Source organism: Anabrus simplex, chromosome 2 (genome assembly GCF_040414725.1).
Source record: "Anabrus simplex isolate iqAnaSimp1 chromosome 2, ASM4041472v1, whole genome shotgun sequence".
Classification (NCBI taxonomy): Eukaryota; Metazoa; Arthropoda; class Insecta; order Orthoptera; family Tettigoniidae; genus Anabrus; species Anabrus simplex.
The window spans coordinates 805,893,133-805,909,692 of NC_090266.1; the positions used below are offsets into that span (position 1 = coordinate 805,893,133).

Here is a 16,560-nt window from a genome sequence, read left to right on the forward strand (position 1 = left end):
ATCTTCAGGGCTGCTGACAGTGGGGTTCGAACCCACCATCTCCTGAATACTAAATACCTATGTTATTGGTCCTATCAAAAAGTACTACATAACAAAAGTTTTAGAGAATACTATTTCCCATCATTTATGTCTTATTCAGTTTTACCGTACCGACTATGATAAGAGTGGTGGTGGTTATTGTTTTAAGAGGAAGTACAAGGAGGCAATCAACCTCCTCTATATAATACTAATCACAGAAAATGGAAGGGGTCCAACACTTTGAAAAGAAAAGCAAGGGCCACAAAGAGCATGAAAATGAAAATCTACCTAGGCCTCCATACATAATACTGTTGGGGTCAGAAAAGAAAAAGAGTTGACCAAGGGAGGTCAGATAGGACAGATGAAAGTGAGGAGCCTGGCACAAGTGGAAGCAATGCCAGGACTCAGCTAAGGGCCTTGTGATCGCCAACCCACGCTCCCAAGTTCAGAGCCCCTGTGGCCTTTTTAGTCACCTCTTACGACAGGCAGGGGATGCCATGGGTGTTATTCTACCACCCTCACCCACAGGGGGACGACTATGAGAAGGGGAATTCATGAATTTAGATGAACTTAGACTCTTGTGGCTAAGTCCATATCAATGGCAAGCATTGCTGACAAAGAAATATTGTTCAATCATGTTAACTGGCAATGGTTTTTGTCAGAATTTTTTTAGGTATAAAAACACATGGTCATTGGTCTATATTGACAAGGACAATTGGGAAGATTATTATAAAAATGAGAAAAATCGTAAAGGAACGATTGCTTGAAGAATAAGACAAGAGGGGGTCACGGCAGAAAGGAGGACTCCCTTTACATTAGATGCCCTAATATCACAAAGTCGGAGGAAAACTAAATATAAAAGGTACAATATTGAAAGCTCAATAAATTGATCAACAATGGCATTACATTGACCATTCTGCTGCCACTCATTACCAATAGATGGGATTATGGTTGGATCCAGAGTATAACAGCCTACCTGAATATTAGCGGGAAGTAGCTGAGGAGTTAGATAACATTCTTCTTTAGCATGCCATTCCTCTGGTTCATAAATTTTCTGAAACTACTGGTATGTATTACACTGGTTCATCATAGTATTTGAGCTATACGATCCCTACTCTGCGGTAATGACAGGAATAAACAGTGTGCACACTTAACGGAATAATGGCAGAGGAGTGTTCACGGCTGTCTACGGCCTGGTCATTCCAGCTCTGGAACTTTGGACTGTTGATCGGCAGCGTAGTACCGTTCGTTTGATCGAGTGTTTCACATGATAGCATTGCTTTTAACTGCGACATTCCTACTGATGTCATTGTAATAACCTATGTTGATTTTAGTTGAGAAAACCACAAAGAGTCTTTCTGAGGAAATATAAAGGGAGGTGGAGAGCGAGGGTCTGCCATCACAATGAAAACTCTCCAACTTGATTGTGACTGATAGTAGGCAAGAGGGCCTGCCATTACAATGAAAATTCCCTTAACCAGTCTTCACATGAGGAAAGACCTACAGTGAATTCCCCGTCACGTTTCTGGGGTAATGTTAAGAGTTATGCAATTGAATACAATCTTACTCATAACGTGTAAACTACTTAACCTAGAATTCAGTATATAATGTAGAATTCCATGGCGAAGCATGGGTACACCAGCTAGTATAATCCTAAAGAAGCAGATACTTTCAAGGTCTTCGATGACAACTTAGGTCCCATTTTATATCTATGAAAAAAATTAAAAATTATATATAATGCTTCCGACTGCTTGCAATAACGTAGCCTTGACCCCATAATCTCTCAGAATGGCCAACATCTCTCTCCTTGTTTATCATACTCCACATCTAGATCTATGGAACATACTGTAAGCACAACCGCCTATTCCTCCTGCAGCACTTCTCAGTTACTTGGGAGGTAACCAATATTCTGGTCCTCACAGTCCCTCTGTGGTCTGAAAAGACATGGTATCCCATAAACTTACTTTCTACCATAGATCATATACACTTTTTAAATGCCTGTAAACACATTGTTCAGTATATTGATCAAAGAAATGCCTACTGTCGTTGCAAAAACCTTCTTGTTTCCTTGCTTGTAGACTGGTGCAATTATGTTTATGCTCAGTCAGAAGGTATCTTACTCAAATTCCATGCTAATCCTATTGTTTTATGAAGCAATTTTATCCCTGCCATCCATTGTGTTATTCCATTCTGGGCCTAATTTCATCTATTCCTGCTGTTTTAGAACACTGTAGTTTGTTTACCATCATCTACAATTCCCTGACTATAACTCCATTGGCATCATTGTACTCCTCCCAAAAGAACTCTGTTGTTCATACCTTCAACAGAGATTCAGTATTTCCTCTCACATTGAGAAGTCTGTCAAAATATCCAGAGATCTCCTAGGATCTGCAATTTTACCCAAAATGCTACTCATTTCCCTTCTCTCTCCTTTTCTAAGATTCCTAATTAAACTCCAGAAAGATTTCCCTGCCACCTGACCTAGCCTTTCCAAGAATTTCCACGCATCATCTTATAATTTCTTTTCGTACTCTACCGTAATTGTTATGATGTATTTTTTTTCCTCCATGTACAATTCCCTATCTACTGTACACGAGTACTAGTTTGGAGCCATTTTTTCTCTTTTCACTTTATCTTTACAAGCAACTTCATTATTCCACAAAGACTTGCACTTTTTCCATGTTTCTATGTTGTTTCTAGACATTCTCTTACATTTTAACTACAGCATATTTGTATGCCATCCATTCTCTTTCCACATCCAGAACCAGCTATATATTCTTTCACATTTCTCACAAATTGTATCCATGTACTTCTGTCAAATGTCCTTATCCTGAAAATTTTCCACCCTTATCCACCCACAGAGAGTTTTGATTTGTCATATACAGTAAAACGTATTCAAAGCAGAACTTGAATAAAGCAGAAACTTGTCCACTACGGAATATTTTCTCCGTCCCGGCGAAGCTTACGGAGTTATAATGTTCTTACTTTTGTGTAATGCAGAATCTCAACGCGGAAAAGGAAAATGAAAGAATTCTTTAAAATCTACTTGTACAATGCAGAAAATATTAGGAACTGATGTAGTCCTACATATATATTTGTGCATTTCTGATGCTGGTATGATCAATGTCATTGTTTGGAGAGAGTGATAATACGGATGGTGGAACGAGTGAAGCATCGGCAATATCAAACTTCTGTCAAGCAAGAACTTATGACGCACCACATTTTCGAATCAACTACAGGTCTTCCAGTAATGAGAAAGGCTGAGAATGACGAGATGAAGAAGCAGAAGAAGAAGATCGGAACCCACAAACAGGCCTACAGTGCTTTTGTGACGTAAAGCAATTTGCCATTACATGTAACTCTTCTACTCTTCTTGAACTAATGTACTCAGCTCAGGATTGCATTCAGAAAGACACGATTAGAACGAACAGGAAACAAGTTCCTTTGATTGATCTGTCGAAGAAAGCTTAATGTTGTGAAGTACTGTATAAGAGTTCTATGATGAAAATAAGTTTAAGGAGTGTATATCCAGTATTCTAAAATAGTATATCATTCTGTATGTAATAATGAAGCGCAGTAACAATGAACAAACCAGTATACATCAATCTCGATAGCCTAGCATCATGTGTAGGTGGATACAGGTAAGCTCTAAATAATATTTACAGTTAATGTTTACTGTTTTAAGGCAAAAAAAAAAAATGTTTTGTGTAATGCAGAAAACTTGTCTAATTCAGAAATTTGTTTTGGTCCCTTGCAATTCTGCTTTGAGCAAGTTTTACTCTACTAGTCCTAGAGATACTAAGTTCACTGCAAATCAGATAATCTGAATCATTCAAATATTCCCAAAAAATAAAAAATAAATAAAATGATACACCTATAATGATTAATGAGGAGACAAAATATAGTATACTTTTTTCACTTACCAGAAAAAAAGAATCATACGATACCATTATACTTACTTTATCTAATTTTTGCTCTAGTTGCTCAATATCATTCTCTTGCTCTTCAAGCTTTGCCCTAAAAATATTAAAAGAATATATTAATTTCGATGAATCAAACTGAAACCACAAAGTATCACAGAAAGAATGCTTACCCTAATACCTTCCCATTATTATTATTATTATTATTGTTATTTGAGGGCTATGGACATTTTAAATCATTATCCTGATGTTCCTGAAATCAATGGTCAATATTATCATACCTGAAATAGCCATATAATTGTAATTATTAGGGTTCGGCACTGACAAAGGCGCAACACAACTTTAAATAAGATGTTATTTCAATACATGCCAGGGTGTCTGGGGGAGGAAGAAAATACAAAATACGTTATCTCACAATCAATCTACAGTACTTTTGAGGTCCATGACAGAATTTATCATTGCAAGCTCACCAATGAAAATGGGCTTAAGTACATAACATGCATTCTTACCAGTCAGATCCATGATTTCCTGGCACTAGCCAAGAAAGTGAAGCAAACTTATACGTAATGAATAAGGAATAGATGGCACACAATTTTGGTGTGAACTTAATGTATGTATTCGCAAGTACACAAATGAAGTAAGGTTTTTTTACAGGGAGATTCAAAAGTCTGACACCATAGGACAACTTGGCTCTTAGTGCAAATAGCAAAATATAGAAAGGGGGGAAAATTTGATGGGGCTATTCATTCTACTAATGTGCTGGATATCTGGATATGTACCGAGCCCCTAACCTCCTTGACCACACTGAAAAAGAAAAAGAGCCCATATATGATTAACACTAAATTACTAAGCATAATGGACACACTTGGAATGTGCAATGTGCAGATGGGTCTGTTGAACACTTGCTTCTGCACCGCACAACATAGAGCAGTTAGTGTGTCTGTTGGGTGGTTCAATTCTGCACTGCGTGTACGTTTTGGACGAGTGCTTGTGTCACCAATTAACTGGGCAGCAAATGATAATGTACACAGTTCAGAGGGCAGAAATAGTTCTTATCCAAGCAGCGGGCATGAGTCAATAGGAAGCAGCAAGAGAATACTTTTTTTTTTGTTTTTTTTTGCTAGTTGCTTTACGTCGCACCAACAGAGATAGGTCTTATGGCAACGATGGGACAGGGAAGGGCTAGGAGTGGGAAGGAAGCAGCCGTGGCCTTAATTAAGGTACAGCCCCAGCATTTGCCTGGTGTGAAAATGGGAAACCACGGAAAACCATTTTCAGGGCTGCCGACAGTGGGGTTCGAACCTACTATCTCCCGAATACTGGATACTGGCCGCACTTAAGCGACTGCAGCTATCGAGCTCGGTCAAGAGAATACTACAGGCGACATCGAGATTAATCTAAGTCGTAGGACTCCACTATTGGGCAATTACTGAAATGTACCGATACCTTCAGGATGGCCATGTACAGCAACAGGGGAGTTAAAATCAGCTCACGTACTGGAGAAGATGGTAGTCAGTCTAACATGGTCAACAAAGAAGGTGACACAGGAGGGTGGTATCAGTCAAGCTTCCGTGTCCCAACTACTATCTTTCAATCATTTACATCCCTACTGCTTGTATTTTGTGCAATGTGATGACACTGACAAATGTGTGCTGTTCTGTAAGTGGTTCGAAGAAAGGCATCGATATCAGTGTAACCTTCCAGCTGATATTTTGTTCAGCGATGAATCCTGTTTACTTGAAAAAGACAATGAACAGCCATAACACCGTGCATTGGGCAGAAGAAAACCCCATCTAGTAGCAGAGGCACATCATCAGACAGACCCAAGGTTAAATATATGGTGTGATATCTATGGGGATGTTCTCATTGGCTCCATATTTCTAAATGACAGGCTTACTGATGAAAGATACAAACAGCATCGAGGTTATACTGTAGCCCTGGTGCAAAGACAGAGGTTTTTCTTTCAACAGGAAGGAGCACACCTGCACTTCTGACGAGCAGTCTGCCAGTGGTTGGATAAGGTTATTCCTCGACGGTGAATTGGTTCATGGGGTCCAGTGGAATAGCCACCTAAATCGCCAGATCTATGCCACTAGACTATTTCCTCTGTGGGCACCGCAAGTCTACTTTCTACACCAACAGGCCCAGAACACTAACGACACTGTAGGACAATATCACAAGAGTCTCTGCAGAAATAACACCTGAGAGGTTAAAGAATGTGCCACTTTGCTATTTGCTTTACGTCCCACTGACACAGATAGGTCTTATGGCAACGATGGGACGGGAAAGGCCTAGGAATAGGAAGTGGCCGTGGCCTTAATAAAGGTACAGCCCCAGCATTTGCTTGGTGTGAAAATGGGAAAACCATCTTCAGGGCTGCCAACAGTGGGATTCGAACCCACTATTTCCCAGATGCGAGCTCACAGCTGCGCGCCCCTAACAGCACGGCCAACTCGCCCGGTTAAGAAATGTGTGCAGCATTTATCATCGCATTTAGATGTGCAGTCTGCAGAGTGAAAATCAATTTGAACAGCTTCTCTGTTAGTGTGCATACTGAGCAAATAATGGGACATTGACCAAGTGCAGTGGTACATGTGTTTCAGTTTGTCACTATCTGATCTGTAGTGAACTAAGTATCTCTAGGCCTAGGGTAGAGAAAGTGAAATCTGTCTGCAAACGAATAAGGGTAGAAAATCTCCAGGACGAGGAAATTAGAAGTACATGGATATGATTAGTGAGAAGTTTTGAACAGTGGACAGTAAGCAGGTAAAGGATATAGAAAGAGAATGGGTGGCATATAGGGATGCTGTAGTAGAAACAGCAAGGGAATGCCTAGGAACGTCTGTGTGTAAACGTAAAAAGAAGGCTTATCAGAAGTGGCTCCAAACAAGGGCCAATGCAGACAGGGAATTGTATGTAAATGAAAGAAACAGAGCGAAACAAATAGTTGTTGAAATCAAAAAGAAGTCATGGGAAGATTTTGGTAATAACCTGGAAAGGCTATGTCAAGCAGCAGGGAAACCTTTCTGGACAGTAATAAAGAATCTTAGGAAGGGAGGGAAAAAGGAAATGATCAGTGTTTTGAGTAATTCAGATGAACTCATAACATATCCCAGGGAATCACTGGACAGGTGGAGGGAATACTTTGAAAATCTTCTCAACGTAAAAGGAAATCTTCATGGTGGTGTCGTGAACAAGCAAGTTCATGGGGAGAAAGAAAATGATGTTGGTGAAATTTCGCTTTAGGAAGTGGAAAGGATGGTAAATAAATACCATTGTCATAAAGCAGCAAGAATAGATGAAATTAGACCTGAAATGGTGAAGTATAGTGGGAAGGCAGGGATGAAATGGCTTCATAGAGTAGTAAGATTAGCATGGAGTGTTGGTAAGGTACCTTCAGATTGGACAAAAGCAGTAACTGCACCTATCTACAAGCAAGGGAACAGGAAGGATTGCAACAATTATCGAGGTATCTCATTGATTAGTGTACCAGGCAAAGTATTCACTAGCATCTTGGAAGGGAGGGTGCGATCAGTCATTGAGAGGAAGTTGGATGAAAACCAGTGTGGTTTTAGACCATAGAGGGGCTGTCAGTATCAGATTTTTAGTATGCGCCAGGTAATTGAAAAATGTTACGAGAGGAATAGACAGTTGTGTTTATGTTTCGTAGATCTAGAGAAAGCATATGACAGGGTACCCAGGGAAAAGATTTTCGCCATACTGGGGGACTATGGAATTAAGGGTAGATTACTGAAATCAATCGAAGGATTTTATGCTGACAATTGGGCTGCAGTGAGAATTGATGGTAGAATGAGTTCTTGGTTCAGGGTACTTACAGGGGTTAGACAAGGCTGTTATCTTTCACCTTTGCTGTTCGTGGATCATCTGCTGAAAGGTATAAAGTGGCAGGGAGGGATTCAGTTAGGTGGAAATGTAGTAAGCAGTCTAGCCTATGCTGACAACTAAATTGATGTCAGTAGGTAAGAAATTCAACAGAATTGAATGTCAGATTGGTGATACAAAGCTGGAACAGGTAGAACATTTTAAGTATTTAGGTTGTGTGTTCTCCCAGGATGGTAATATAGCAAGTGAGATTGAATCAAGGTGTAGTAAAGCTAATGCAGTGAGCTCGCAGTTGCGAACAACAGTGTTCTGTAAGAAGGAAGTCAGCTCCTGGACAAAACTATCTTTACATTGGTCTGTTTTCAGACCAACTTTGCTTTACGGGAGCGAAAGCTGGGTTGACTCAGGATATCTTATTCATAAGTTAGAAGTAACAGACATGAAAGTAGCGAGAATGATTTGTGGTACAAACAGGTGGGAACAATGGCAGGAGGGTACTCGGAACGTGGAGATAAAGACTAAGTTGGGAATGAACTTGATGGATGAAGCTGTAGGCATAAACCGGCTTCGGTGGTGGGGTCATGTGAGACGAATGGAGGAGGATAGGTTACCTAGGAGAATAATGGACTCTGTCATGGAGGGTAAGTGAAGTAGAGGGAGACCGAGATGGTGATGGTTAGACTCAGTTTCTAATGATTTAAAGATAAAAGGTATAGAACTAAATGAGGCCACAGCACTAGCTGCGAATAAAGGATTGTGGTGACGTTTAGTAAATTCACAGAGGCTTGCAGACTGAATGCTGAAAGGCAATATGGTCTATAATGATAATGTATGTATGTATATACAATATTTACATCACTAGATGGAGCAATAAACAACTCACTGAGATAAATTTAGTGAAAAAAGGTTTATATAAAACATAATTGAATCCAAAAAATATGCTAAACCTAATATGAAAAGAAAAGAAAAAAATGATACAGACAGAAACGAAACAATAAGTGCTAATAGTGAGGTTGCGGACCTCTTAAACTAAATATTTTTAGTTTGATAACAATTCAAAAACAGGACGAAATCACTATGTTGAAAATTCAGGCTGACAGTCTGTCTTTGTAGAAACACCATCCCACGAATGGCAAGGAGGGGAGCGAAAAGGTTGAGAAATGACGTTTTAGAGGAGACAACTTGCCAGGTGAAATGTATGCGATAAGTGATGGGAAAACAATGAATTTATAATTTTAGAACAGCAGCATTCTCAATTTCTTCTCAGTTTAGTGGTCTCCTTCTCGAAGATTATTTCCAATATTGGCTGGGTGTGTTTGCCTTATTTTAAACAGTCAGGAGGGCAGCGACAAAATTGAGAAGCTGTGTTAGAGAAGTAACAGGTGCTTGGTAAACTGTAAGTGACCATAGTGGAAACCGCCAATGAAGTTCCAATCTGTAATGGAAAAAACGAGGTTGTGTGATAAACTTGGGCTGATAAGTAAGAAGTGTAAAATTGTTGTGAAGAAAACGTTAAACTTACGGTACTTAAAAGGTGGTTGTCCTCTCAAAGTTAACGGTCCCTTTTGTATGATCGAGTCTATTGTTGGCTCAGCTGTGTTTGCGAGGATGGAAGGAGCGCAGGGGGAAGGGGATGCAGGGCTGGTGGGGAGAGGGTGGGGTGGGGACGGGGGAGTAGTGGTGAGTTGGAGAGATGGAGGCGGGGTTTGTTTTTATTATAGAAGTTCTGACAAATGCATGGAATGAATGTTTCAAGTAGACTGTTCTTTTTTCGTTGATTTCATTGCAATTTAATATTTTTTACAGAAAACAACTTCATAACCTCTAAAAAAGATCCAACTAATAAAATAAAGAGAGAAAAACCATAATTAAGAAAATTTCATTTTGTTTAATGACCTTGAAAAATCCAAAATGGTCATTACGAATCCGAAGCTTCCCACAGCAAAAGCGCTACCCAAGATCCATAAAGCAGACATCCCCATAAGACCCATTATCAATTTCAGAAATAGTCCAACCTATGAGGTATCTCAGTTCATTCACAAATTCTTCAAATCACACTATCGTTTTCAAGCCAACACATCAGTAAATAATTCCAGAGAATTTTGCAATAAAATTAAACACTTTAATTTATCCAAACACCACACTCTTCTTTCATTTGATATTACTAACATGTATGCTAATGTGCCCATTAACCACACAATACAAGTGATCAAAAACAATCTTTCCAAATTCAGCAATTTAACTATAGGTGAAATAGATGAATTTATTCGGATTCTGTAGTTTACATTGAATAACAATTTCTTCACTTTCAATAATGTCATTTACTAACAGATAGGTCTTCCCATGGGTTCACCAGCTTCAGGGATCCTTGTTGATATTTACATCGATCATTTAGAACATTCCCACATCATTGGTAAGATTAATGGCATTCAACACTGGACACGCTTTGTGTAACACAGTAGGCCTACTTGAATTTCTCAACTCCACTGACCCACGTATAAAATTCATCATAGCGTCAGAAAAAAATAAAGCCCTCTATCACCTGGACTTAACCATTATGCACAACTGCAACAACACTTTATCCTTTAATATATACAGGAAACTCACCCACACCATCAATACCATCCAACAAACTTCTGTGCCCTCAGACTTATATAAGAAAGCAGCTTACAATAGCATGGTACTCAGAGCATTAACTGTTCCCTTATCTTGCAAGAATTACAAAAAAGAAATTAATTTACAATATTGCAGAACACAACATTCAGTAGAACCTTCATCAGCATTATCATCAATAGACATAAGAGCAGAACCAAGACTACCCTAGAAAAAGATTCCACTTCTAAAGGAAAGTTTTCCACATTCACTTTCAATAATAGTAGCATTTACCAAATTTCTAATATTTTTAAAGAACACAACTTCAAAATAGCATTTAGAACATCCCACACCAACTCATTTTCAATCCACACAGTGTCAACAATAACAATAATAACATTAATAATAGATATTTGAACTCCGGAATTTACAAATTAGAATGCCAATCCTGTAATTCCAGCTATGTAGGTCAAACAGGCCGCAATTTTGTCATAAAATGCGCCGAATATCGCAACGCTCCCAAATATAATTGTTTTTCAGCTATGAGTGAACATCATAAAGCATCCAGCCACAAACACACATCAATAGATAAAGATCTTAAGATCTTGCATTATAAGCCAAAAGGCACCTTACTCAATGTTCTAGAGAGCATCCACATCGATTTAGATCAGTTTATGAACCTCTCTCACAATTTATATGAAATCAACCAAAAAAAGAACATTCTACTTCAAACATTAATTTCATATATTTGTCAGAACTTCTGTAATAAAAACAAACCCCGCCTCCATCTCTCCAACTCACCACCACTCCCCACCACCCATGCATCCTCCTTCCCCCTCCGTTCCTCCCATCCTCGCAAACACAGCTGAGCCAACAATAGACTCGATCTTACGAACGGGACCGTTAACTTTGAGAAGGCCAGGCCGGTTCGAGAGGACAACCATCTTTTAAGTACCGTAAGTTTAACGTTTTCTTCACACCCATTTTACACTTTTCACTTATCAGCCCAAGTTTCTTGCACAACCTTGTTTTCTCCATTACAGATTGGAACTTCATTGACGGTTTCCACTATGGTCACTTACAGTTTACCAAGCACCTGTTAGTTCTCTAACACAGCTTCTCAATGTTGTCGCTGCCCTCCCAACCATTTAAAATAAGGCAAACACACCTAGCTAAGAAGGGGACCGCTAAACTGAGAAGAAATTGAGAATGCTATTATTCTAAAATTTTAAATTCATCGGCATTTTTCCATCACTTATCACATTTCACTAGGCACATTGTCTTCTCTAAAATTTGGTTTCTCAAGCTTTTTCGCTCCCCTCCTTGCCATTCGTGGGATGGTGTTTCTACAAAGACAGACTGTCAGCCTGATTTTTCAACACAATGCTTTTGTTCTGTTTTTGAATTGTTATCAAACTAAAAAAATTTAGTCTAAGAGGTCCACAACCTCACTATTAGCAATTATTGTTTCGTTTCCGTCTGTATCATTTTTTTTTCTTTTCGTATTAGGTTTAGAAAATTTTTTGGATTCAATTATGTTTTATATTAACCTTTTTTCACTGAATTTGTCTCAGTGAGTTATTTATTGCTCCATCTAGTGATGTAAATACTGTATATTGTTATTATTTCTGTCTGTTTCTTTTGTTTTTTCATTAGTTCCTGCATTATGTTTTTAGTGCATTTTTACCTTGTATTATGTAGATTGCATTAACCCTCCCTTATTTCACTGAAGATGGCTCAAACGAGTCGAAACATGTTTGAATTTTATTGCTCCATCTAATGATGGAATTATGTTTTGTACTAAATTTGGAGGATACATTTAATTTTTTCATTTGTATAGTGAAAACCGTTAATACAGAATGATTCTAATATCCTGTAATGGTAATGCCATCCATGCAGGCAAGAAAGCTAACCTTTATTGCAATCTCAAAATAAAGGTTGCCTAATTAGGGCAAGACTTACGTTTCTTGAAAAAATTCTTGATCTAACTTAACCCCCACATTTTTTAAATTCACCAAGAAAACTCATAGGAAGACACCAAAAACTTGCGACTCAACTTAAAACCGATAAAATTTGGATTAAAGACGAAGTCAAATTTCTCCATAAAAAGAAATCTCTTCTGAACCACAAACTATATGAAACTCATTTAGAAGTTTCCACTCTCCCTTGCCCCCTCGAATGGACGTCCTTTCAATGACATGTCACTAACAAACTTAACCTTACTTTGTTAAAGAAACAAAACACACTTGACAAAAAGTGGAATACTCCTTCAGAAACAACACTTAGCAAACATAACATCCCAAACAACATAAAGCCAAATGATTTTCAGCAAGCTGTAGTAAACATAAGTAAAATCAATCTCGATGCCAATGATTTTGATGCGCTAAGCAAGGGACCCAAACATAATTGGGGTAATCCTTCTAACCATGATATTTAATTTCCACCATAGCTTAATCAGAATTACCCATTAATAAATTACCCATAAACATACAAGAAGAGGTCCGATATGAATTCAAATGCAAGCTATCTTCTATCCTTAATCAACAACAAACCATTAAACCCAACAAAGAAGACATAGCTAAAATTCACAAACTAAAGAAAAAGTCATACACAATGACATAATAATAACGAAAGCCGACACAGGGAACATTACCGTAATCATGGATAAAAGTGACTGTATCAAAGCACAAACTTTTTTTACAGAAAACAACGTCATAACCTCTAAAAAAAGGATCCAACTAATAAAATACAAAGAGACCTAAAAACCATAATTAAGAATGTTTTGTTTTTGTTTAATGACCATGAAAAATCCAAAATGATCATTATGAATCCAAAGCTTCCGACAACAAAAGTGCCACTCAAGGTCCATAAAGAAGACATCCCCATAAGACCCATTATCAATTTCAGAAATAGTCTGACCTATGAGGTATCTCGGTTCATTCACAAATTCCTCAAATCACACTATCGTTTTCAAGCCAATACATCAGTAAAGAATTCCACAGAATTTTGCAATAAAATTAAACACTTTAATTTATCCAAACACCACACTCTTCATTCATTTGATATTACTAACATGTATGCGAATGTGCCCGTTAACAACACCATACAATTGGTCAAGAACAATCTTTCCAAATTCAGCAATTTAAGTATAGGTGAAATATATGAAATTATTCAGATTCTGAAGTATACATTGAATAACAATTTCTTCACTTTCAATGTCATTTACCAACAGATAGGTCTTCCCATGGGGTCACCAGCTTCAGGGGTCCTTGCGGATATTTACATCAATCATTTACAACATTCTCACATCATTGGTAAGATTAACGGCATTCAACATTGGACACGACTGGTAGATGATATGTTTGTTATTTTAGACTCCCATGTTACTAACAGCAACACAGTACTTGAATTTCTCAACTCCACTGCCCCACATATAAAATTCACCATAGAGTCAGAAAACAATAAAGCCCTCAATTACCTCGACTTAACCATTATGCACAACTTCAACAACACTTCATCCTTTAATATATACAGGAAACCAGTGGCGTATGCTGGGATTAAGACATGGGCTACCACCAGACTTAGGTTACCGCTTTTCGATGGTTGGTTTAGTGAACGTCAAGCCTTCAGCGTTTTGAGCTGTAGCCAGTGGCCAACGGAGAAGCCTGTTGTATTGTCAAGGCTGCTTCACAGGCTACTGCCCCGGCCTCTGCTACTGCCAATGCTCAACTCCTGATCAGTGGAGATGGTAGCCTAAGGTTTAGCAAATGAAAGTCCAGCTTATGACTAAACGGATAGAATGTTCGCCTTTGGTCCAGATGGTCCCAATTCAGTTTCCAGAATCAACCCCCTCATACTGTTAATTACCCTGGCTTGGGGACTGGGTGTTTATGACGTCTTCGCCATTCATTTTTATCCCCATTAGGTCAACGCCAAGCCAATATAGATCCCATGATCCATCACATACATTTCTTCTGGCACGTTGTCTCCTCTCAAACTTTGTTTCTCAAGCTTTTTCGCTCCCCTCCCAGCCATTCGTGGGATGGTGTTTCTACAAAGACAGACTGTCAGCCTGTATTTTCAACACAGTGATTTCATCCTGTTTTTTAATTATCAAACTAAAAAAATTTTAGTCTAAGAGGTCCACAACCTCACTATTAGCACTTATTGTTTCGTTTCCGTCTGTATCATTTTTCTTTTCTTCTTAGTTTTAGCACATATTTTGGATTCAATAATGTTTTATATTAACCCGTTTCACTGAATTTGTCTCAGCGAGTTATTTATTGCTCCATCTAGTGATGTAAATATTGTATATTGCTATTGTTTTTATTTCTGTCTGTCTCTTTTGGTTTTTCATTTGTGCCTTCATTATGTTTTTAGCACTTTTTAGCTTGTATTATGTAGATTACCTACTTTAAACACCCCCCCCCCATTTCACTGAAGATGGCTCAAACGAGTCGAAACATGATGAAATTTTATTGCTCCATCTAATAATGGAGTTATGTTTTGTATTGAATTAGGAGGATACATTAAATTGTTTTCCTTTTTATAGTGAAAACCGTCAATACGGAATGATTCTAATATCATGTAAACGACAGATCATGGAAGACTACTGGTGTAAATGGACTAGACAGAAAAATGACTGAATGGGTGGCTACATTTCTAGAAAACAGAAGTCGGAGAATTAGAGTAGGTGCAGTATTATTTGTTCCTGTAACGATTAAGTGGGATGGGGGGAGGGAGACAGGGTCCTGCAGAGCAGTATTACTGGACCATAATGTTTTCTTATCTATATAAATTAAATGAATAAAGAACTGGAATCACAGGTAAGATGATGATGTACTGTACAGAGTAGTAAATAAGTTACAGCATTGCGAGCAACTGTAAAACAAGCTTGACAATATTGTGGATGGAGAGAGGACAAGGTTTGTCGTTTCTTTTTTTGCAAGTTGCTTTTACGTCGCACAGACACAGACAGGTCTTACGGCGACTATGGGACAGGGAGGAGCTAGGAGTGGAAAGGAAGCAGCCGTGGCCTTAATTGCCTGGTGTGAAAATGGAAACCACGGTAAACCATCTTCAGTGCTGCCGACAGTGGAATTCGAACCCACTATCTCCCGAATACTGGATACTGGCCACAATAAAGCGACTGCAGCTATCGAGCTCGGTACAGACAATGGTATGATGGTAAACAGGATGAAAAGTCAGGTTGTAAATTTCACTAAGGGGAAAAGTCCTCTCAGTTTTAATTACTGTGTTGATAGGGTCGCTGTATGATAAGGAATGACCTTCACTGGGGTAATCACATTAATGAGGTTGTAAATAAAGGTTATAGACCTTTTCGTATGGTTAAGAGAGCATTTAGGGGCTGTAGTAAGGTTGTAAGGGAGAGAGCATGGTAAGTCCCTGATAAGACCCCAATTAGAGTATGATGCCAGTGTATGGAACCCACACCAGGATTACTTGATACAAGAACTGGAAAGGATGCAAAAGAAATCAGCAAGATTTGTTCCGTGTGATTTCCAACAAAAGAGTAGCGTTACAAAAATGTTGCAGACTTTGGGCTGGGAAGATTTGGGAGTAAGGTGATGAGCTGCTTGACTAAGCAGGATGTTCTGCGTTGTCAGTGGAGGAATTGGGTGGAACAACATCAGTAGACAAATATTAAAGGTAGAAAAGATCATGATACAAAGATAAAGTTGGAATTCAAGAGGACAAAGTGGGACAAATATTCATTTATAGGGAGAGGACTTAGAGAATGAAATAATTTATCATGAGAAATATTCAATAAATTTTCAAGTTCCCTGAAATCATTTAAGAAAAGACTTGGTTAACAAATGATACGGAATCTGCCACCTGAGTGACAGTCCAAAATGCAGATCAGTGATTACTGCTTGCTTTCAATTGCCCGACACCACGAGGAAGACGAAGTTACTCGGTATAATCAGTGCACAGTACAAAATTATCTTAGGCTCCACTGAATATAACCATAGTGCTTAAGTTACTCTAAAACCTCTCTGACATTCTGTTACAAGTTTGTAAGGAGCATATAAAAGCGTTTCAATGTCACAGAGAATGCTCAAGGTTGCAGGATTGAATTGCAGCAGAGATAGTAAACATTTAAAAGTACTTAAATGTAAGATTTCCTGGTACTTTAAAGAACCTCTCATCAAGGAATATTGCAGGC

General features: G+C 38.4%; 1 protein-coding gene across 1 annotated transcript in view; it reads right to left on the reverse strand.

Annotated features, from left to right (window-relative positions):
• The window catches only part of CenB1A (Centaurin beta 1A), a 316,525-nt gene that overhangs the window by 274,364 nt on the left and 25,601 nt on the right, over positions 1-16,560 (reverse strand). Inside the window, exon 2 of the mRNA XM_067141489.2 lies at positions 3,978-4,035. Within this exon, the coding sequence (XP_066997590.2) occupies positions 3,978-4,035 (58 nt within the window). The remainder of the gene's footprint in view (positions 1-3,977; positions 4,036-16,560) is intronic.